General features: G+C 33.7%; 1 protein-coding gene across 1 annotated transcript in view; it reads left to right on the top strand.

The window, feature by feature from the left end:
• The first annotated feature begins 9,027 nt into the window (after window positions 1-9,027).
• LOC149902032 (uncharacterized) overlaps window positions 9,028-24,044 on the top strand; it is a 30,920-nt gene continuing 15,903 nt past the window's right edge. The window contains exons 1-3 of the mRNA XM_090110961.1: window positions 9,028-9,107; window positions 10,110-10,255; window positions 10,732-10,891. Of these exons, the coding sequence (XP_089967087.1) occupies window positions 9,053-9,107; window positions 10,110-10,255; window positions 10,732-10,891 (361 nt within the window). The 5' untranslated portion in view covers window positions 9,028-9,052. The remainder of the gene's footprint in view (window positions 9,108-10,109; window positions 10,256-10,731; window positions 10,892-24,044) is intronic.

Raw genomic sequence — 24,044 nt, 5'->3', positions numbered from 1 at the left:
AATCGATTTTTCTGGGTATTGCTTCCCTAGGTATATGTACCTATTTTAATTAGAAAATTTGAATGAATAAGTATAATTAGGTACCTACCTAAAACTTATTATATCGTTTAATTATATGACATCGTCAACACAAAAAACTTCCTTAATCATCCGACTCTATAAACCCACATATAAGCTTTGTAGGAATAAGAAATTATTCCTACAAAGCTTACACCATACCGCTACCAAAGATTTTCTTAAGGCTGACCATTTTCGAAACACTTACAATAAAAGTAAATTTACCGCTATGGAAGCGGGGGAATCACGGGGGAATAAATAATATTACTGATTCCCAAAACGAGCCATTTTTCTTGATTGGGACAAATTTTGTTCCGAAAAGCTCGACTCGTAAACTTTTTACCTACAGATTATCAAAGTTACGGATAATATGTAACTTTTCGGCTTATTTTCCTTATTCGACCAGTTTGAGGTTTGACGCGATTTCGCCAACTTTTTCTGGGTAATTGGCATACGGATATACATGGATAACGTATCTATGGTACAGTGGTTAGTGACAAGGATTGTATATTTCTCATATTATATGTTTTTTGGAAAAATATTTTTTTTTTTTTACTTTTTTGCAAGTGTTTGTTAGTTGTGTAGATTACTTAGATTTTCGTGGTGAACTAGGTGGCATTTTTAAATGCAATAGTGTATGAAATTACGCGTAGCAAAAGTTATAGCAATTACTAGCGGTCCGCCCCGGCTTCGCCCGTGGTACATATGAAAAACAGATGTTGGCCGATTCTCAGACTTACCCGATATGCACAGAAAATTTCATGAGAATCGGTCCACCCGTTTCGGAGGAGTATGCAGACTAATATTGTGACACGAGAATTTTATATATAAGACTAGCGGTCCGCCCCGGCTTCGCCCGTGGTACATATGAAAAATAGATGTTGGCCGATTCTCAGACTTACCCGATATGCACAGAAAATTTCATGAGAATCGGTCCACCCGTTTCGGAGGAGTATGCAGACTAACATTGTGACACGAGAATTTTATATATAAGATTAAACATTCATTAATTCAAGACATACACACACATGTATATATGTTCTCGTAATTTTTTATGTATTAAACTATGTCACTTTCAAATATTCTGCAAGTACTTAATCATGAAATAACTCCATACAATTTTTAGGTTCCGTACATCGAAATATTCCAAAATATAGCATGTAAATAGTCTACATGCTAACATTGTTCCAGCTAATTTATACCACAGTGGCCCACGATACGAACATAATACGGGCGTGCTGTCTGTCCGTCCTTTCGAACTATTTGAACATCGGGCTTCGCTTATCGACTGAACTTCGATATAACATGGAGCTGTAAAACGTTACAGGGCTGGAGGTGGTATAAGGTTTGGCTTTATGGTAAGTAGTGTTGCCGCTCGATAGTCCACTATCGATAGTCTATCGATTAACTATCGATAGTTGGGGAAAAGCAATAGTATCGATAGCACTATCGATACTATCGATAGTGTCGATACTATCGATAGTATCGATAGTCCTATAAGCGTAAATACTATCGACACATAGCAATACCATCGATAGTATCGATACTATCGAAGCTCAATATCGAACGAACTATCGATACTATCGATAGTGTCGATACTATCGAAGCTCAATATCGAACGAACTATCGATACTATCGATAGTGTCGATACTATCGATAATATCGTCCCATCGATAGTGACCTTTTTCTCGATAGTATTGCTTTATCAATAATATTATAGTGGATGACAGAGAACTAGATGTTTGGTTATAATACTTTTCAAGTTATCTATTGGCGCTTTGTACAATCCATTTTTTTTAGTTCGTTAATTCGTAATCCAATAAGCCCATTGACTGACCCATTATACCAAGAAATCGTGAACAATACTATTGCACAATTTACTACTATCGATAGCTCAAAACTATCGATAGTATCAGTACTATCGATAGTATCGATTGTAGTTGCAATATTCAGTAGCAATAGTATCGATACTATCGACAGTATCGATAGTATAGCAACTATTGGCAATCAATACTATCGATTTTATCGATACTATTGCAGTTCATCAATAGTATTCCATGATTAACGCTATCGATAGTATCGATAGTATCGATAATATCGATACTATCGATAGTGCTATCGATATTCTGACTTATTTTCAAGGTCAACTATCGATAGTTCGGCAACACTAATGGTAAGTAATTAGTTTATTTCGAATATAAAGTCATTTCGTTTACTAGCCAAGTAAGCAGTATTTACGCACAATTATGATTAATGAAAGGGCAACCAAATCTGCTAGTTATAGGAAGTTCTGGATAAAAAAAGCGTTCGAAATAAAATGAGCGTCCGAAAAAAGTAACATTTATCAACTGACACTTGGTCAACCTAACAAATTATAGAAAGCGTACTTTTACTTTAATACATCCCCTCAAAGACCAATCTATACTAATACATATACATATACCTGTGGTTTTCAAAGAAGCCTCATCAAACATATTTACATGAATTCATAATACAAATATTAAATCCAACTACCGCATCCAAAACTTCGTACTCTGGGTGGCTATGTGAATATTTTCGCTTGGCTTGCTTTGACTAGCTTTGGACGTGCGTCTCGGTAACCACAGACTACTAGAAGTGCAAACGTTATTTAAAACTTATGAATATACTCACTATTCCTGCTCTTGTGTATTTCTTCTGTGGATAAGGTTGTCTGGCAGACATCGCTAGCTTTGAAAGACTGTCTGTTATGTACACAGACATGTGGTTATGTACTTCTATCTGTAGTGTACCGAATTTTTATTTATCTTTATATTTTCGTAAGTAAGTGGCCTTTTATTTGTTTAGTTTCACGATATCTGACTTGTAACTGTAGCAGTGTCAATAGTAGAAAATAATTATTCAAAGAAAATCAAAGGAAAAAACTTTTTTTTTCTACCTAATTTTTAAAATCGACGAGTTAAGAAACTACCTACAAGATCTATCACGTAGGTGCCTATATTTATTTTATTTATTTTTAGCTATTGTATCGACTGTCACCTATTATAAGTTTTCATTAGCTACAGTATCGAATAAGAGTCGATCTATATCCACGTACTAGAGTTTGCAAAGACGTAGTTACTAGTTGGCTGAAGGCATTGTTTGATCATTGATAAACTACACACAACCTGATCTTCGTCATATTATTATGTTATTATTAGAAGAGGAATTATGTAATAAATTGTGCATTACAATAATTATAAGCTTTATTGATAGACTAGCTTCCGCCCACGACTTTGTACGCGCATCCCCGTTTTTCCCCGTTCCCGCAAGAATTTCGGGAAATCCTTTCTTAGCGGATGCCTACGTCCTAACATCTACCTGCATGCAAATTTCAGCCCGATACGTCCAGTGGTTTGGGCTGTGCGTTGATAGATCACTATATCAGTCACCTTTGAGTTTTATATAGGTATAGTTATAAGTAGATGTAGAATACAAAAAGTAGGATCCAAAAAAAGTTAAAACGAGCTTTGTAATTAAAAACAACTTTCAACTTTTCAACTATTTTGACTGTATTTTCCATAATAACATTAAAAAAAATTTGTAATACCTATAGAAATTTTGAACATGACTCATAAATCTTCCAAATGGGAAATTTTAAAAGCTCGGATCACCAAGTTATTATTCAGAGAGTTGATCACCTGCTTCCTCATAAATAAAATCGATTGTAGAGAAATTCGTTTACTGAAAGCCTGTACACCACAAGGGGTCTGGGGATTTCACACCTATTAGTTAAACATATTATTAAAAATATTAATACTATACGAACTTGCTTAAATTTACAGGAAAATTCAAGTTGTATCGAGCTAGATTTTAATTTTTGAATCTAGAACACGTACACCGTTTACGTACGATCATAAATTTTTTATAAGATCTGTATTTTCATTAAAAAGTAGGGTAAGAAATTGTAATTGATTCCTTTGAAAGTTTCATTGAACTGTAAATTATTGTAAGCAGTAACGAAATTAAAAGCAACACCAATTTCGTAAAAATATCCCATTTCCACTGTCATTTTTGACTGCTAGTGTAAACAAACAAAATATATCAATGTTTAATAAATAATTTTTAAATAAATAACGCACACGGGAATATGTTCTTTAGTGTATTGGAATAGTGAACAAAATCGTATGTTTTAAGGGTTAAAAGCTTATTCATAGTATGGTCGCGTTCACCCTGTCTCAGTTCATAAAATATTTTACGATCGTAATAAAACTAAATACTCCCATATACAAGTATATTTATATCAAGGAGTGGGGTTTATGTACTCGTTTTATATAACTGCTATAATTATACATGTGAATTTATGGGAAATATCAGAGTTTAAATTTTAAAATGGCGAGCAATATCTATTGGAATTTAAGGGATGCATCCACATCCATGATTTATCTTTACCCTTTGAAGTTTAATGTTAAACTAATCATTTACAATACCTACAAGTAAGAAACTATTCTGAGGCTAAGATCAATCTTATCAGAAAGATCAAAGCTATTATTTGGGTTTAATTCGTGTTACCCTAAGATGTTACCCTTATCTAATTTTGAAGCTAACTGATATTTAAAATATTCATCACTTTTTAGGGTTCCGTAGCCAAAATGGCAAAAACGGAACCCTTATAGTTTCGTCATGTCCGTCTGTCCGTCTGTCCGTCTGTCCGTCTGTCACAGCCGATTTACTCGGAAACTATAAGTACTACAGTGATGAAATTTGATGGGAATATGTGTTGTATGAACCGCTACAAAAATATGACACTAAATAGTAAAAAAAAGAATTGGGGGTGGGGCCCCCCATACATGTAACTGAGGGATGAAATTTTTTTTTTCGATGTACATACCCGTGTGGGGTATCAATGGAAAGGTCTTTTAAAATGATATAAAGTTTTCTAAAAAACATTTTTCTTAAAGTGAACGGTTTTTGAGATATCAGCTCTCAAAGTCGTAAAAAGTATGTCCCCCCCCCTCTATTTTTATAACTACGGGGTATAAAATTCTAAAAAAAATAGAGGTGATGCATGCTAATTAACTCTTTCAACGATTTTTGGTTTGATCAAAGTATCTCTTATAGTTTTTGAGATAGGTTGATTTAACTGTAATTTATTATATTTGCTGCTACGGAACCCTTTGTGCGCGAGCCCGACTCGCACTTGGCCGGTTATTATAGTATGAAAACGTTACGACAAAAATTATCTAGGTATTTATTAAAACTTTGCCAACATAATTGTGTAAATTTTTTTAGTACAAATTAAAACCGTAAATATCGCAATCCTTAATCTATAACTCTACACCTCAAGTTATATATTGACCTTCACAATAAATTATTACGCGCCTGAATACCAATTAGAAGATTTCACGCATCGTACCATTTGCTCGTGAATTTATTGCAGGCGCAAGGCATAAACACGTATAGGTCAGTGGGGACATGGGACAGATTTATTGGCCCGAGATACCGTACATCGAACGATCACTACGAAATTGCTGCCAACCCTAATATTAAAGTGATGGCATTATTGTACAAATGATGATATAAAATTTAAACGGACGGTAAAAGTGGTTTTAAATATTTTATGTGTCCGTTTGAAAACTAGACATGAAAACGTATTTTTTAAATCTATTATGTTTATGAGAACGAGTCATTTCAACAATTATATTATTTGTGAATATTTGTTGTAATATATAAGTAACTACCTGTGTGATAAAATATTGTATGTACAATTTTTTGTTGTTAAGTAAATTCGAAAACTACATTACCTCTTATGAGATTAAAAAGATTGACTAGGATAAACACAAAACACACTATGTTAATATGTATGCATCTTATAACAAGGGAGGGCCAGAATTGCCATAAACAAAAACCAAAAAGTTTTCCTATTTAAACTATCGCTATATTTAATCTGTATACAGTTATAGCGTCCCAAAATGTAAAGGAAACCTCAAAAGCAACACATATTTACACAGTCTGTGCTAGAAGTGTGTGTGATAACAGATTGGGGAGCTCTTTGATATGTACGGTAAATGTTTGCATGTTTGTTTGATTCTTATTTCGGTCGGCTTTATCAATGTTTACTCCGAGACGTGTTCATTGGTTCGCGACGTTTGGTTTTGGCATTAAATTTCTATTCGCATTGGGATCTGTTTTATTTTCTTACGGGTTTGTTTACACTTGTAATATGTTGTCTTGCTGCTTGTTTAAATAAAGTGTGAACGTGCACTGAATTTATCTTAATGTTATAAGCATTTGGGACAAGGATGTTTTGTTGTTAACTCTTTTGCAACTGGCTAAAATCACTGATATATTTCCGTTATGGGGTGATTGAATATTGAATCGAAACGATAGAATAAGAACTGAGAAGACTGACTACAGAAATAAAAATATTGTAAGTGATTTCTTATGTGCCAAATAATTGGAACAACTAAAAGTAATAGGTACATTAAAGAGGGTTACTGATTGACAAACCAGACAATATTCGTTTAAATATAAATTAGTCTCTTGAGCACATAATAACTTAACTGACCACTTCCCTTCAAACATACATGTGCACAAACACTAAAATAATTAACTACCTATAAACGAAAGGAGTGGATCATAAAATAAAGTTTATATGGCAATAGTTTGAACTCGCCCTAATTCCGCCCACGCGTCAACTGCATAAAAACATAAAGCTATTCACCAAATGAGTTTTTAAACAAGGCTGGCGTGTTCGCATGCAAGTAGAGTGAATTTGTCACCGGCTTCCGTGCCGAGTTCACATAAATTTTATTTGGTGTTACAATAAATAAAGCTCGGTCCACACTGCCAGCTACATTGCACTTTCAACTACATTTCGGAACGTACATATAACACTAGGGTTGCCAGAGGAAAAACTGCAGGGTACATATTATTCCGTGTATCCTGTTTTGCTGTTGCTAATTTCGCAAAAACATTAAATTTAATGAAGATACATCCACTGTTCCTGAAATTACAACTCACAAATGAATACGCTAATTTTTCACACCCAAGAGAACTTTGAACAGTGACAAGCTTCGATTTTTTATTACTATTACCGTAGTATATTATTATTAGTCTGTGCTATTACGCTGCTGTTGTTGATAAAATAATACAAAGGCTAATACATAAAAAATTCTTTTCAACATTGAACTAATTAAACCTTTTGCGAAAAATTCATAACGCCTTGTTATAATTTCGCGTCTATAATTAATTATTATTTTAATATTTTTAGCTTCAAATTTAATAAATAGGTACCTATTGTTATTTCTACCTTTCTATTATTTAGGTCGTTACGCTTACCTTTTATCACCTAAAACTAATAATTATAATAGTCTCAACAATTTGATTATTATCTTGACATCTAAAAATTATTTAAAGGATATTAATTCTTCTGCCTTCAAAAGAAAGCTTTAATTAATAAAACTTCATGAAAGTGAAAAAGGGTTCAATGAACATTTTAAAATAATTTAAATATACTTATTAACACTTTTAAGCTTTGCACACGTGACTTCCATAGCATAGTATGATTATACTATGTCCATAGTTTGTATTTGTGCATAAAAAGCAACTATAGCAATTATGCCATTATTTGTACTTGCAATCTCCAATACCTTCTTCACAATATTAGGGCTGCGTTAAACAAAGCCATTAAGCTGCTTTATGTCATACTATATTTTGAATAATGTGACAACCCTGACATACGACTATGGATATTGTACTATAGTCCAGAGATCGAAGCAAACTTTTATATATCACTCGGCAGTCGGTTATATTCGCGTTAGTGTTGCAAAATATTAAAATTGATAGTGCACTGTTTTTATGGAACAGGTAAATAAGTGGAGGGATTATTATCGCATATTAGATGAAGTTTAAATAGGGTTGTACAAAAAACTACGTGTGTGCCGAGCACACGTATCAGAAGTGAAACTTCTTTGGCAAGATTCAAAGATACTAAAATTACCTCCTTACTCGATGACGTGACGGTATTGCCATGACGCGACCTTAATAAATTTTACTTTCAGCGCACCTAAAGATGTTTCACTTCAAAATGTGTAAGTATTTAAAATTTTGAAACGAAAAGTCGCTTAAAATTTTAGCGAAAAATTTAAGCTTCTTATTTAGAAACATGTAAGAAAAAAAATGGATGTACCAATACATATATATCTTGGCAGTTGGCACGCTCTGTAGCATAAACAACTTGATAGATTTTATCTGAAGAGTTGTCGACAGATTCACTTTAATTGCCAGAACAGTACTAGTATACAAACATATTTCAATAAATTGGGGATCCTACTTATAAAAGTAAGTTACAAAATATACAATTTTCCTTGAAGAACACGTTAATACATATACCTTTTGTACCTGTTTTCTTTACATAAATTCTCTTCCTATCGAAAAAAGCAATCTCTAGAATGTAAAACCATTAGTCACAGACTAAAATAATTTGGAAAATCCAAAAGTGCACGCCTCATAATTTTTTTTAATAATTATTTATTAATTATTATTTTTGTTTATTTAATAACAATTAAACCACATCGAATCAGACCCTGAAAAATGAAAGGGTTCTATTCCTGAGCATACTCAAGCGTAAGAGAAAAAAAAAGACTCGATTAGTAAAGTATTTCGGTCGCTATCGTGTTAACAAGAAAATCCTCCGCACATACAGACACACGGACGTCCAAGACAGAACTTTTTTAAACTGTTTTTTAACTAGTTTAAATAACAAAAATGACATCAAAAATATCATGAATGTTAAAAATAGTGTTTTTTCTTAATATGTGTGTGTATGTATTATCTTACAAGTGCAATGTATGATACATAAAGACATTTTAAGTTTGAAAAATCAGATGTTTTGCGCGAAGTGACAGTAGTACCCACCTCAACGCTTCGCTTATGAGGCGTGCAAAATTTAATATAAATATATAATAGCAGGAAAAACAAATAATTTAACATTCGATATCTGACCTCAGTAGTGATATCATCTCCAAGATTAAAAATGATTTTAATAAGTTTTATTCTAGTGTTACAAGTGTTACATGTTATTTCTTCCAGTAAGTACCGTACTTACCTTTGTAACTACCTACCTATTTACTAAAAAAAATAGATAAATAGTATAGAACTAAGAAACTACATACCTATTATATTTCTTAACAGTGGATGGTTTAACCGACTTTCCCAAAAATGAAGGATTTCAAATCGTATTGTACCTACGTTTTTTTCGTAATTATTTAAAGTGTTCCTTCCACGTATAGGGATGATATCGTTATTTTTATGTCGAAATGTAGTTTTGTCCCATGTATATTTTATTATGATAAATGCAGTCTAATTGTATTAGACTGCATTTGAGACTGCATTGTGAGAGTCGTAAGAAAGATAATAAATAATTGTAAATATAGGCCATAATCATTTATATCTTGTGACAGCCTATTAAAATTCAAATAAAACATGTTTTTATCAACGCTTATATTTTATGAATATGCATATCACTTATAATTATTAATATTACTAGAACATAAAACTTAATGTCTGATTAAAATTATAATCATAGGTAATCTAAATTGTTAATCATACTTTTTATTTTAAGCATTCTTAAAAAATGAATCATTCTTGTATGTACCTTGAAAACATTTTTTTACGATAGAGATCGTGCAAACCATCTGTGATTTATACGATGGAACTAAAATGGTAGAGCCCACTTTACAACGTCATAATATAAGTGAACATTGTTGTTATATTCAACATAATTAATAAAATTATTGATTTGTCCTTCCACTAGTCATAAATTAAATATTTATATTTATAAAAGCATTTTTATCAGATTTTTGTCACGTTACGATTATGGACGTATCCACCAATAATGTGAGAGGATGTGTAGCGAGGAATGTGTTTGTAAATAACCAATCATAATATTGCTTCATTTCGTTTGAAGTTTGAAGCGATACTATTGGTCATTTACAAACCATGCCTCGAATAAGTTTTAAAGCACCCTTTAGCCATATACTTATTGTTACCCTACCTATAATAAAATATAATATAGTTTTATTTTATTTCAGAACAATGCACAAATTGCATACACTACAAGTCATGCCCAGAAGCTATGAATCTAATCAAAAACGCGACGGTATATGCCGATGCCAGAATACAGATCCGTGAGGCTTATTGTGGTACTGAATATGAAGGTGCTAATAAAATACATAAGGTAGGTTTTATTATAAATATAGTTTTCTTGTACAGAACTTAAGCAATAGTTTTCAGAACTGAAGCTTTTTAGAAACTTTGGTTGGAAATTTGGCACAGAAAATGCCTTAAAGTAATGAATTAGTGGAAAAATATTTTAATTGACAGATATTATGAATTCCTTAATCATATTTTTTTATGCTAGAAATTTTAGCTAGATACAATAGGCAATATAGCTATTTTTAATGTTCAAGTTTGATTTATATTTATACTATTTTAACTCATAAAAATTTAATCTCTCCATTACTGTTTTCCGAATCGGTGGTAATTGTTAAAAATATGTATTGACGATTCGAAAGTGCTTCTAAAAGAAGTCTAATTGAATAAATAAATGTTTGAGTTTGAGTTTGAGTTTGTAACGTAGAAAAAATTCAATCGAATGTGATCAATAGGTCGTTTACGATTTTTTATATTTTTTTAAACCTTTCAAATATTCAGGTCTGCTGTTCAGATTTACAAGACGACAATAACCTATTACAAGAAAAGTTAAAACTTTTGCCCAATAAATGTGGATATATTAATGAAGACCGTAACATCCCTGGACGGAATCCTGGTCTAGACGAATATACATGGATGGCCGCCATATTTGAAAATTCTAGTAAGTTCTAGAAACTTCTTATATATATATAGCTTCCGCCCGCGACTCCGTCCGCGCGGATGTCGGTCTTCGCGTGGATGGTCTCCATTTTGATTAACTCTGACAATGACATCTTATAAATATCTATTGGACCCAAATACGGCTAGGCTATAATAATACGCAACGTGCGTTCGCGGTTCTACAGAACAACGTCTATGGATAAAACTGAAAAATTAAGATTAAGTAAGTAATTTTTTTCCTACGTATTTTTCCAGGATAAAAAGTATCCTATTTTACGCCCAGGATAATAAGGTATAATTATACCAAGTTTCATCGAAATCGAACTGTTAGTTTTCACGTGATGTCTTCACATACAGACAGACAAAAATTTTTTCATCACATATTTGGGTTTGGTATCGATCCAGTAACACCCCCTGCTATTTATTTTTTCAATATTTTCAATGTACAGAATTGACCCTTCTACAGATTTATTATACCTATGTATGGATTGTGCAATATAATAAATGGTCTTGACCTAGAAAAATGGTAACAATTGGAACGTTTAGAACAATTTAAACGTAATGTATAAGGCTACTCTATAGTTATTGCCTCTACACTCTACAGTCTACTCGCCCAACGCTGCTCAATGTGAAGAGGGCCCATAATATGTTTAGCATAGGTACGTGCATGTCTAGCATTTTTTCCAGAAATGACTACTCAAACTAAAATGGAAACATCGTTTACTAATTGGCTACTACCACCGTGATTGATGCTCTACAACTATAAAACTTAAAAAAACAACATTTCATACTTCAAGATGTACGATAGTATAATTTAAATCAAAGAATCATGTTTATTTTGTAAAATAAGTCCTATAAACTGAAAGTAGTTACATAATTTTCTATATCCTATACTTATTAATCTATGTAATGATCACTCATACAATATTTTTTAGATCACACTCAAGCCTAAGTAAAATTATTTTTAAATACCTAAGTAATTATTTCCATACTAAACAATCTCAATATAATTTTACAGAACCGCTCAAATTTCTATGTACTGGCACTATAATTAACTCAAAGCACATTCTCACATCTGCAAATTGTGTTATAAACAAAGATATTACAGTACGTATTGGGGAATACGACCTTCGTACAGAATTAGACTGTGTGGGTGAACAACCCTTTATTGACTGCAAAAATAACAGCCAGGTAAATTAGTATAATAATTAATAATCATCACTATATACATATCCTTATATGTACTAATATTATAAAGCTGAAGAATTTGTTTGTTTGTTGAAAGCGCTAATCTCAGAAACTACTGATCCTATTTGAAAAATTATCTCGGTGTTAGATAGCCCATTTATCGAGGAAGGCTATAGGTTATATATCATCACGGGACATCATCATCCAACAGCAGTGGAGTAAAACTGCAGGACACAGCTAGTGTGCTCCTGTTTTGACACGCCTCTTTCGCCTTTCGTTGACGACTGGAATAGTTCCGAAATCATGGAAACTTGCCAACGTGCAGCCTGTGCCCAAAAAAGGCAGTCGTGCCGATCCTTCAAACTACAGGCCAATTTCAGTCACGTCCATACTCTGTAAGACTATGGAACGTGTACTGAACAGCCGGCTCCTGGCACACCTAGAAGCAAACGACCTCCTCAGTGACCGTCAATACGGGTTCCGCCGAAACCGGTCCACTGGGGATCTTCTAGCGTACGCCACCTACATCTGGAGCGAGGCCATCGAGAATCATGGTGAGGCACTTGCTGTCTCCCTTGATATCTCAAAGGCCTTCGATAGGGTCTGGCATGATAGTCTTATTGGCAAGCTTCCATCCTACGGTCTGCCAACTGGTCTCTGCGCCTGGATCTCAGATTTTCTGAGGGACCGGTCGCTCCGGGTAGTCGTTGACGGCTGCTCGTCCGACCAAATGGCTATAAATGCCGGAGTCCCTCAGGGATCAGTTCTCTCCGCAACACTCTTCCTGCTACACATCAACGATCTGCTGAAACCCGGTATCTATGGGTACGCAGACGATAGCACTGTTGTGGAGAGATATGTATCCAGCGCGCGAGCCAGTACGGCACAAATTCAGTCTCTACGGGAGGCGATGGTTGAACGCATGAACTTGTCCTTACAGGCGGTCTCCGACTGGGGCGATGCCAATCTGGTCAAGTTCAATGCGTCTAAGACCCAGGCGTGTCTATTCTCCGCTAAACGGAGTCCATTCCACCTGACTCCGAATTTCCAAGGTGTATCCGTGCCGATAACTAACCACCTCGAGCTTCTTGGTATCACCTTAACGCCTACTCTGAACTTTGGTTCCTTCATTGAATCAAAAGCCCAAGTAGCCTCAAAAAAGCTTGGAATTCTGGCGAAGGTGAGACAGTATTTCAGCCCGGGACAGTTGCTCAACCTTTATCAAGCACAAGTCCGATCGTGCATGGAATACTGCTCTCACCTCTGGGACGGTTCCGCCAAGTACCAGCTGGAGGCGCTTGAGGCGATAGAGAGGCGTGCCAAGAGGCTCATAAACGACGATGACCAAGTAGGCAAAAAGCTCCAGAGCCTCGGTCACCGCCGCAGAGTGGCCAGCTTATCGGTCTTCTATCGGATACACTTTGGAGAGTGCGCTGCGGAACTGCACGATATCGTTCCGCCATCCCCGTTCTTCTATCGATAGTCGAGGCGCACAGACTCTAGGCATCGCCATATGGTGGACGTTCCATGTACCCGGACTAAGCGGTTTGGTTCCACATTCTTTATCCGAACCGCGAGGGACTGGAACATGCTTCCTGAGTCTGTGTTCCCCGACGAGTACAATATGGGGGTCTTCAAGCGTAGAGTGAACAGGTACCTTCTAGGGAAGCGCGTTCCATCTTAGGCCACATCTCAGCTTAACATCAGGCGAGATTGTGGTCAAGCGCTTCCCTATTACCAATAAAAAAAAAAAAAAAAAGTAATATAATTACAATGAACGCGCTAGTTATTCAATCAAAGAGCAGATTCACCAGATTTCTGCGACATAATATATTATTAAGTTAATGAGGCATTTTATTGCAATAGTTCACATGGTACATTACACCTTCTTACTTATATTGAAAAAAACTTAATATTCCAGATTAATAAATCAATTAATTAAATCAATAAAATATGCTACATTATATTTTACAAAGATCGTTATATTTCTTGTAAGTATTCCATACAATTTTTAGAAATCTATACTAATATTATAAAGCTGAAGAGTTTGTTTGTTTGTTTGTTTGAACGCACTAATCTCGGGAACTACTGGTCCGATTTGAAAAATTCTTTCGGTGTTCGATAGCCCATTTATCGAGGAAGGTTATAGGCTATATTTCATCACGCTACGGGCAACAGGAGTGGAGCCACGGGGGTGAAACCGCGCGGAGCAGCTAGTACATATATAAATATCGAACTCATTTATATTTCAGGATATTTCAGTCTCAAAAATTATCCTCCACGAAAATTTTCAATTGCCTCTACTAAAAGATAACATTGCTCTATTGTACCTGAGTGAAGACATCAATTTCAATTACAGTAAGAAATACAATTACCTACATATTCTTACATAATTTATTAAGAATTTACTTTTTTAATGAAACTTGTTTCATGTAATAAATGTGTGTCCATCGTATTAGGTATGTGTAAAGAATTACAGAACGCGTTATGGCTATTCTTAATTGCCACGACAAGATTTTTTTTGATACCACAACGCGTAGCGAATATTTTCATTAGAAATATTAATATACAGAAAAAAATATACAGACTATATTATTACACAAATTCCGTGTATCTTCGTAATTTATACTTTTTCACTGTGACCACAAAGCGTTGTGAACAATTTTTTCGCTCTATGAGCATTTTCGATCTTTGAGCGTAACAAATACTATAATATGTTATGTTAGTATTATAAAAATATTTCAGCGGATTCTATACCAGTCTGTCTACCGAATACTCCAGAACTGCTCAACAAAGAAATATACCATGAGCGAGGAACTGTTCTTGGTTGGGGAAACGCTGAAACAATGTTACGATCTTTTGTTCTGGTTGAAGATATTTGTAATTATAACGAGTAAGTATAATTTTTATTAACTGGTATTATTAATTGTAAACTGGGTAAATAACAAAAATTACACATAACGCAGGACAAAATTACACGAATTAAAAAAACATAAAATAAACTTATGCATGTGATAGCGTGTCCTGTTTTTATTTTTCGGATCGATTGAAAATTTTCTAAGATTTTATTTTCAATTCTAAACTGTTTCTACCTAAGATATATCATATTCATTAATCATTACTTATCGATGTATTCGTACAGATAATTTCCGACTATTAAGTTACGGTAGTATAGATATACTATTTGTGGTATAAATAACTTTAATCTTAATCTTAATACTATTATAAAGGCGAAAGTTTGTATGGATGTATGGATGTAAGGATGTATGGATGTATGGATGTATGGATGTTTGTTACTCTTTCACGTAAAAACTACTGAACCGATTACAATGAAATTTAGCACACATATAGAGGGAACTTGGATTAACACATAGGATAGGTTTTATCCCGGAAATCCCACGGGAACGGGAACTATGCGGGTTTTCCTTTGAATACGCGGGCGAAGCCGCGGGCGGAAATCTAGTTAATACATACATATATTTTCTTTCAGACAAAAGAACCAAACTATGACTTTGGACAAATCGATCTGTACAATTGATATTTATAACGACACATGTATAGGAAACTCTGGAAGCCCTTTAGTGCTTCGAGAAATATACAATAATCTTCCAAGATATGTACAATATGGGATATTATCCCAAAAAATTGGATGCAGTTTGTCATATAGTCTTTATATAGATTTGAGAAAGTATATGGAATGGATTTTGAGAAATATACGAGAATAAAGAATTTCGTTTTTTATTTAACCTTAAATCAAAGTTGAGATTAAACTCAATCTGAAACTAATTTACTGTAGTTTCAACAACTAAGTAATGAGTAAAGAATGTTATGAGAATTTAAGAATCCAATATCACTTACCACGCCTTTTTTAAAGTGAATTAAATGTACACACTTTTCCAATTACCTATTTAATTTTTCTCAATAATCTAACGTCATCGTCAAAGTTAATGAAATACTGTAAACCAATTTTAAATGTTACAAAGTAAATACGAAAACAACAAATTGTAGCAATAATGAATCAATGTATCGAACGAAAATATGCTATAAGAGTACATCAAAAATTCATGCATATAAGTATGCCATTGAGCCCCATTGAAATCTGAAAACACACTCGTTTCCGCCAAAATTAATTGGATAACAAGCTCTTTACACATACATTTTGCATTATAAACACATTTTTGCAACGACCTAAATATTATGGAACTTGTATGGTTTATTTACATGAAAACGTCATGACGTCAACTTTTGCGTCGCAAATAATTGCGATGTTAATCATAAAATGCATCATAGCGTATTACGAATAAAGTCCATATTGCTATAAAGAATCAACCCTTCATTCTTTAAGAATAACAAATTGATACACGCTTTTGTTTTGGTTTTTATTCCGAAGCAGAAGAGATTAAAATCGTAAAGCGAGGAAGTAATTTACTTGGTAATATTATAACACGGAAGGGTATAATGATGCAAAAATCGACTTAATGCTATTGGAATAGGCTTTAAAACAGTTTAAAGAGCTGTCAGAAATTAGGGTGAACGAACTATGCCACGTGGAGGCTGCAATTGCGCAGTTTTGTAGACCCCTGCAGTGGGTTACGGCCTATTCGCCTTGTAGAGCAAGGTAAAATGCCCGAAGTTATCCTCTTCCTGCAACTTATATTATATTTTATAATGAAAATTAAAAACTTTCATTAAAATAGCTAACAAGGCTTACACTTTCTTACAAATACTGAGGAAATAAATAAAATTACTTTTTGTAGGTAAATCTTTATTATTTATTTTATAAGGTGACCCATTTTATCTAAAAGGTTAAATGCTATTAAATATACTATAATGGTTATCGTTGAAAATATACTTACTTTTTATAGTTAAAATATAAGAAAAATCATACAAAAATACAGGTTATCGAGATTCCATTCATATACAATATACATGTTTACCAAATGGTTACAAATAGATTACATTTTCATAATTTAAAAGATGTACCTTATACAAATTCTAACACATTTATTTATCTGATACAACAATAATGCCAATCTAAGTTCAAACAATGCACTCTCGTTAAAAGTTTACAAATAAAATAATTGCTTACAACATAGTCGTTACTCGTTAGATACATATTGTATATTTGGATCGATGACACGGTACGTCTGGCTTTATTAAGAATGTTCAGGCATGTAGAATAACGAAATACCTATCCATTAATTCAAATATAACGTCGAGGAAAGTGAAATCGGCTGGAAAAATACAGATAAATTGATCATATTCAAGTTTTCTTTGCATTGACGATGAAAATAATGAAAGATGAAAGACCTTTGTCCAATTTCTATTGTATTTCTTTCACTATTTTTGGATAGAAATTTCTATTAAGATGTATGTACTCTATGCTATATTAAATTTATTGATGGATAAAGATACTGTGTTATATTATACAATATCTAATTATTGTTAAGAAAGAAAATAATACAAGTACTCATTTTAACAAGATTACACGCATAATTAGACGTTACCAGCTTTGAAAACCTTTTCGTCTATTTTACGGTTATTGTTAGTATCTAGAATATTATTATTATAACTCTATTTAAAATGAATCCCAATTTTCTGTCCAACTAAAATGTTCCAAATACACAGACATTTTCAAATAATAGCATCACGTTTCGTGAGACAATTGCAATTATCGTTATTCTTTAAGCTAATTTAAACCAACAGAGGACTTTATTCAATGAAAATGAAGTAATTCATATGCATTAAGGATAGTCCATTCAAAATTAGTGCAGCTTTGAGCATTCATAAAAACATTTTGTTATTAAGTACGTGTTTAATATGGTTCTTTATAAAATACTAGATTTCCGCCCGCGGCTTCGCCCGCGTTTTCAAAGGAAAACCCGCATAGTTCCCGTTTCCGCGGGATAAAACCTATCCTATGTGTTAATCCAAGTTACCCTCTATATGTGTGCTAAATTTCATTGTAATCGGTTCAGTGGTATTTGCGTGAAAGAGTAACAAACACACACACATCCTCACACAAATTTTCGCATTTATAATATTCGTAGGATATCAACCATTACTCAACTAAGTCCTTTACAAATAAATTAGTAAAAAATAATCGTCTTATTTTAAAATAATTTGCCGGATGGGCATTAATTGTGGCATTTACCCTGGCAAGGGCATATTTAGGTGACCTACATACGTCCCTCCTGAGTGTTGCATGGGAGTGCAATCAAATCACCGTTTTTGTGATCCCCTCGCCAGGGGAATCATTACCCTGTGCGACAAGTTGATATTAATACCTGATGCGTAAATACTAATGGCATTTATGCGTATTGCGTGTAATATTTATGGCGTGTAGGATTTATGCGTTCAAATATATAACCTTTATTTATTGTTAAACATGCAGCTGGAAACAAATACGTTACATTTTACAAACCTTTACAACTAAGCTTGTAAATAATTTGAAAACATCACATATACCAATTCATAACCTATTTTAAACAGTTGTAAACAAAATGTATTACAAATCTAAGATTTGTGAATATATTATTCTGCAAACTAGGCGCAAACTTGGTCAATCATTTCTTACCTGCTGATACTTTGTACAATGGTTCAGGTATATATTATATCATTATGATCCTGATCAGCTCAGTCACTTGCTGCTCTGGGTTGAGCAGTGGCACAGAATGTCCCTCCAAATTCCAAAAGTGGTGACCTCCAAATTCCTGAAAATAAAGTTTTCCAGCCATTCCTTTTAACATAAATAATTGTCAGATGATACGTTAATGGGAATATATGTACCTCTATATATCAAAACGTCAGCTGGCGACTGGTAACGATGGACTGATGATCAGCTGATGTCCTATAAATATATAGGGCATGTAAAGTAGAAGGTAGCGGTAGTACATAGGTACTACATAGTAGGTAAAAAATTTATTTCCAAAATTTTAGGTAAAAAATATCTACTAGAAGAGTCTACAAATTATTATCTTAAATTTAAAAGCAAAAGTCACGGATAAGATAAAAAACAAAAAAGCAAAGTTCAGGAGACTGACGGACACCGGAACATTTCTCTTGTACAGTCCACTGGCCACTAGGAATGAAAATAATTAAATCTTACAACCATTAAACTTTAAAAGAAGCTTCAAAGAATTCGCTCTTATTTGCTAGCTAGAGAGCTAAGATATAATATTATATAGATATTTTATGAAATTCAGATAGTTGTAGTAGATATAGTAGCTAGATAATAGCTTAGCAAAGAAAATATAATTAGATTTTGGTAGCACTACTTTAATGACATCTAACAAACGTAGCGAGATAGTTTTGGTCAAAAATAATTAAAATTGATGAAATCTTAAGTCGTAATCGTTCCGGGGAAAATCGGAAAATCTTATTAATTTCTATACAAGTACAGGTAATGTAAGTGTCTCCTGCATTGCAAGAAATTTCAAAATCTGCTTAATATATTTGAGTTATCTCACATTTTTTTTTGTTTCGATGTCTACAAAAATTAACTTTTTCCCTCTTTATATTGTCTTTTTTTTCTTTCATCATAGCAAGATGATATTTCTATTTGCCAGAGTCAAGCAATCTTTACATTATTTTTTTAATTAGATATTACCTTTATTTTATTAGTACAGATCTCGGAGCAATTATGTACAGATGTATACGTAGTATATTATTATTGGTCTGTGGTACAGATAACATAATCCTAAAGCCGCGTACACACTATACCTATTAATAGGTACGTGCACACAGTTGAAGACGCGTTGCGAGAGCTAGACGATCAGTGCTGCGTCAGACTTGTTGACTCAACACAGATTTTTAATGCGCTCTATCATAATATAGGGTCACCACAATTATTAAATTAATAAAAAATATATTATTGCAGTTTATATATTGTCAGATCTTAAATTCACATAAAAAACTAATACATTTATTTCAGTACAAAGAATTATCCAAATAATCCAATGGGATTTCTGAATAAATAATAATAGTTTAAAAAAAACTAAAAAACACGCTTTTTATAGAAACCGAACTAAAAAATGGAATAATTTTATCAAATTATTGTATTGTCATTGGTCCTCAATAAATCTACAAAGTTTGAACGAAATCTGGCCGTTTAAAGTGGGTCAAAATCGCGCCCAAAGAAGTCGGTTACAAACATACAAACATACAGGTGAAGCTAATATAAAGCGTGTAAAAAGCATAATAAGTAATAATAGGTAATCTGCTTTTTTACCATTATGCAGGAAGAATATGTGGATCAATTAGCATGCCCTTTTATTTCTAAAACTGTAGTCTGATATTTGCAAACTTATTTCAAACGCTTTCATTACGCATAACATTACGTACTTATACATTTCTCAAATGACTGACTTTACTTACTCTGACTCTCTGACTGATATAACTTAGATACTATTATACCTACAGCTATATTGTCTTCCTATAAACGAAAATGATAAAAACGCATATATAAGTAATAAAGAATTTAAATTGTCCTACAATCCTTAATACTCAGAGCTCTAATTTAAAGTTGTTTTCAACACAGAGTAATTAATTTTAAAATAATTATTGTATTTAAATTTCCAACGTTGGCAGCCCTATCGTGTACAGCAGATTATCACTAAGTACCGCCTGGATCTGAGTCTCTGAGATCGTCGGTTGCACGGTGTCTTAAGCTGTACAACCCTACCATGATTCCGCATTAAATTGATTAAGAAAAATTTAATACCATATTTTATTCATCGAACTGCTCTCCTGTCGATAAATTGCTATCTAAATTAATGTCTAAATAGTTGTATTTTTGTGCTTTACGACAAATAAAAGCTAATTTTTGAGTCTATTTTTTCATTTAATTAATATTAGTTTTATCTGTGATTTATGCTCTATTTAATTTACTCTGAATATTACAATGAAACTAGACAGCCATACTAGAGAGAAATTAGTTTCAGTATTTAAGGTAGGTTCTTTAAAATTTTATTTAACATGCAATTAACTTTATATTGAACATTTCAATTGGTCAAATTACAAAATAATAAAGTAGCAAACCCTTTGTAATGTTTTATCAAGATTGGTTTTAATGGTTTGATCTCGATAGTTACAACAACATAGTATCGTTCACATGCTAATATTTAACGCTGATCTTCTGTAGTAGCGGTGGCTCAATTCGTGCCGAAGCTACCAAACCTAAAGAAATATGACTAGAAAGTATCTCGTCTCAGTTTATTGATAAACTCACTTTTCTAAACGCAACACATAGTAGGGGGCTGTCTTTGAGCCCAGCATCCGATGCACTCAGCTACATCCTCGTTAGCACAACTCTTTCAGCCGTCAACCTTCAAACCTGTTTATTTTTCGGCGTTTTAGATTACGACTATCTGACTTGAAATATGAAAGCGCTTTGACGGAGATGCAAAAAACGCACCAATAACGCTTCTCTCTGTGGATTTCTGTCTATTTACACAAAATGTTAAGAGTCAGGAATTTAAATTGTGTTTGTTTAGTAGAATGCGAACGCAAATAGTTATAAAATTGTTTATCGATGAAATTATTTTATATGCTTCTGACAGACAGTTTTTAACCTACCTGTACTAGAAAGTGTTGACAAAAATGTTGTTATAAAGAATTTATTTACTTAGGTAGATTTCCACCCGCGGCTTCGCCAGCGTTTTCAAAGAGAATAGTTCCCGTTCCTGTGGGATTTCCGGGATATTATGTCTTATTCTGGGTCTTCAGCTGCCTACATACCAAATTTCAATGTAATCGGTTCAGTAGTATTTGCGTGTAAGAGTAACAAACATCCATCCATTCATCCATCATAATATCCAAGTTTTAAAACACATTCATGAACAAGTACGTACTTACTACTTTTTTGAAACAAACCTTCTATAGTTGAATTGTAATCTGTTTTATCCCTTGTAAGGGAAAATGGATAAAACTACTCAGGCTTTTAGTACAAACCGCTCGTTATGGAGCAGCGATGCGAATTTACACATTTTAGTAAGCGAAGGAAAACATTACGCCTCCATACTAGCTGCTGACCCAGCGCTGCCCGTAGCCCCAGGACAATGAAGGATAGTTAGAAATACTTACTTACTTACTAGAGTGGCGCAGGGACCCAAAGTGAGTCTTGGCCTCCGACAATAAGAGCCTCCATTTGACTCTATCCTGCGCCATCTCTTGCCAGTTTTCAATCTGGAGGCTGCGCAGGTCTTTGGCAATTTCGTCTTTCCAGCGGTACCTGGGACGTCCAACCGGGCGGCGCCCAGATGGCTGTCCCAGGTACGCTCGTTTCGCTGCTCGATCTTCCCCCATTCTTTCCACATGGCCGAGCCATCGGAGTCTTTGGGCTTTAATCTCACCTATGACGTTTGGCTCGGCCATTAGATCTTGAAGTTCTAGGTTTTTCCTCCTCCTCCAAACCCCTTCTTCTGTCAACACTGGCCCAAACATCTTTCTTAGGATCTTTCTTTCAGTAACTAGGAGCTTGTCTTCTTCTTTTTGTGTCAGTGTCCAAGTCTCGCAGCCATACATTAAGATAGGTCTTATTATAGTTTTATAATAAGGATTTTATAGTTAGAAATACTGGTGAATTTTAAAATCAGACAGTTTGTGATCTTATTTGCGTCAGGAAAATAAACTTTAAAATCTATCCTAAATATAGAGAGTACATATAAGAAGATATAGATATATATAAACCTACTATTCGTATTATGTTGAGTAATGTGCTTTAATTTGCTTCATAAATAAGCAAAAGTTATTATGCACGCGAAATCGGGCAAAGATACTTTTTGCTGACAATCCTAATTATGTAATTATACTTATATATTATAATGGTACTTTTGTTGTAAAAATACATATGTATGTATTTTTACAACAAAAGTACCAAAGTTAATTTGAACTTACACCTTTATGACATTATTATATTTTTATAATCCATACTAATATTATAAATGCGAAAGTAACTCTGTCTGTCTGTCTGTTACTCAATCACGCCTTAACTACTGAACCAATTTGCATGAAATTTGGTATAGAGATATTTTGATACCCGAGAAAGGATATAGGCTACTTTTTACCCCGGTAAATAGGATAGGTTTTATCCCGGAAATCCCACGGGAACGGGAACTATGCGGGTTTTCCTTTGAAAACGCGGGCGAAGCCGCGGGCGGAAATCTAGTTTGTTATAATTTTAGTTTATTATGCAAACATGCTATTTTTGTTATTTTCTATGTAACGCATTTTCTTCAAATTCAATTAATTAAATGAATCGCACGTGCAAATTAAATCATAATATGTATTAGCCTACAGACTTCAAGGATGTATCGGCCTATAGCTTTTAGATTATCAATGGCTCATCTTATTCGTAACTCGTAAGACTAGTTCGAGTCCAAGAAAAAATCAGATCAACAATTTTACGAGCTCTGTAAATTCACTCACTTTGGCGTAGTAAAAATGAACACCACGATGCTGCCAGCTACATAAATTGTTTTCACTATTTACGATTACATCTTACTAAAGTTTTACTGTCAGATTTGTTTTATTGTATGCTTTACTGCCGACAATTAAACCTATCCCATTCCCAATAAGTTCTTTATCAGCCGGTTTACGATTGTACCGAGTTTTTATCAGAAAGCCAAGCGTGATCTGATTACGAAACGGGCCAAACAATTTTATGACAGTATTTATGGTTTTATACCGCTCAGTGAGCCCTCATTCTGAGCTATAAATTATAATCGAAACGGCAACTCTTGGATGGCCAAAAACGTGGAAATTATTGCACAGCCCGCCAGCCCTGTCAGTTACCGCGTTATATTATATTTATACCTTTTACGAGTGTTGCCAACCATAAAAAAGTTTTAGTGGGTGTTATAAAAGTTCCATTTTTTGTTAAAACACAGCGCTGATAGGTTCTTGTGATGATATATTTTTATTAATAAATGTGGATGTGGGTGACATGAATTGATAGTGTTGCGAGT

Source organism: Colias eurytheme, chromosome 16 (assembly GCF_061535395.1).
Source record: "Colias eurytheme isolate Ceu_HAF_F1 chromosome 16, ilColEury1 Martin Lab GWU primary, whole genome shotgun sequence".
In the NCBI taxonomy this organism is placed as follows: Eukaryota; Metazoa; Arthropoda; class Insecta; order Lepidoptera; family Pieridae; genus Colias; species Colias eurytheme.
This window is presented reverse-complemented; position numbering and strand designations above follow the sequence as displayed.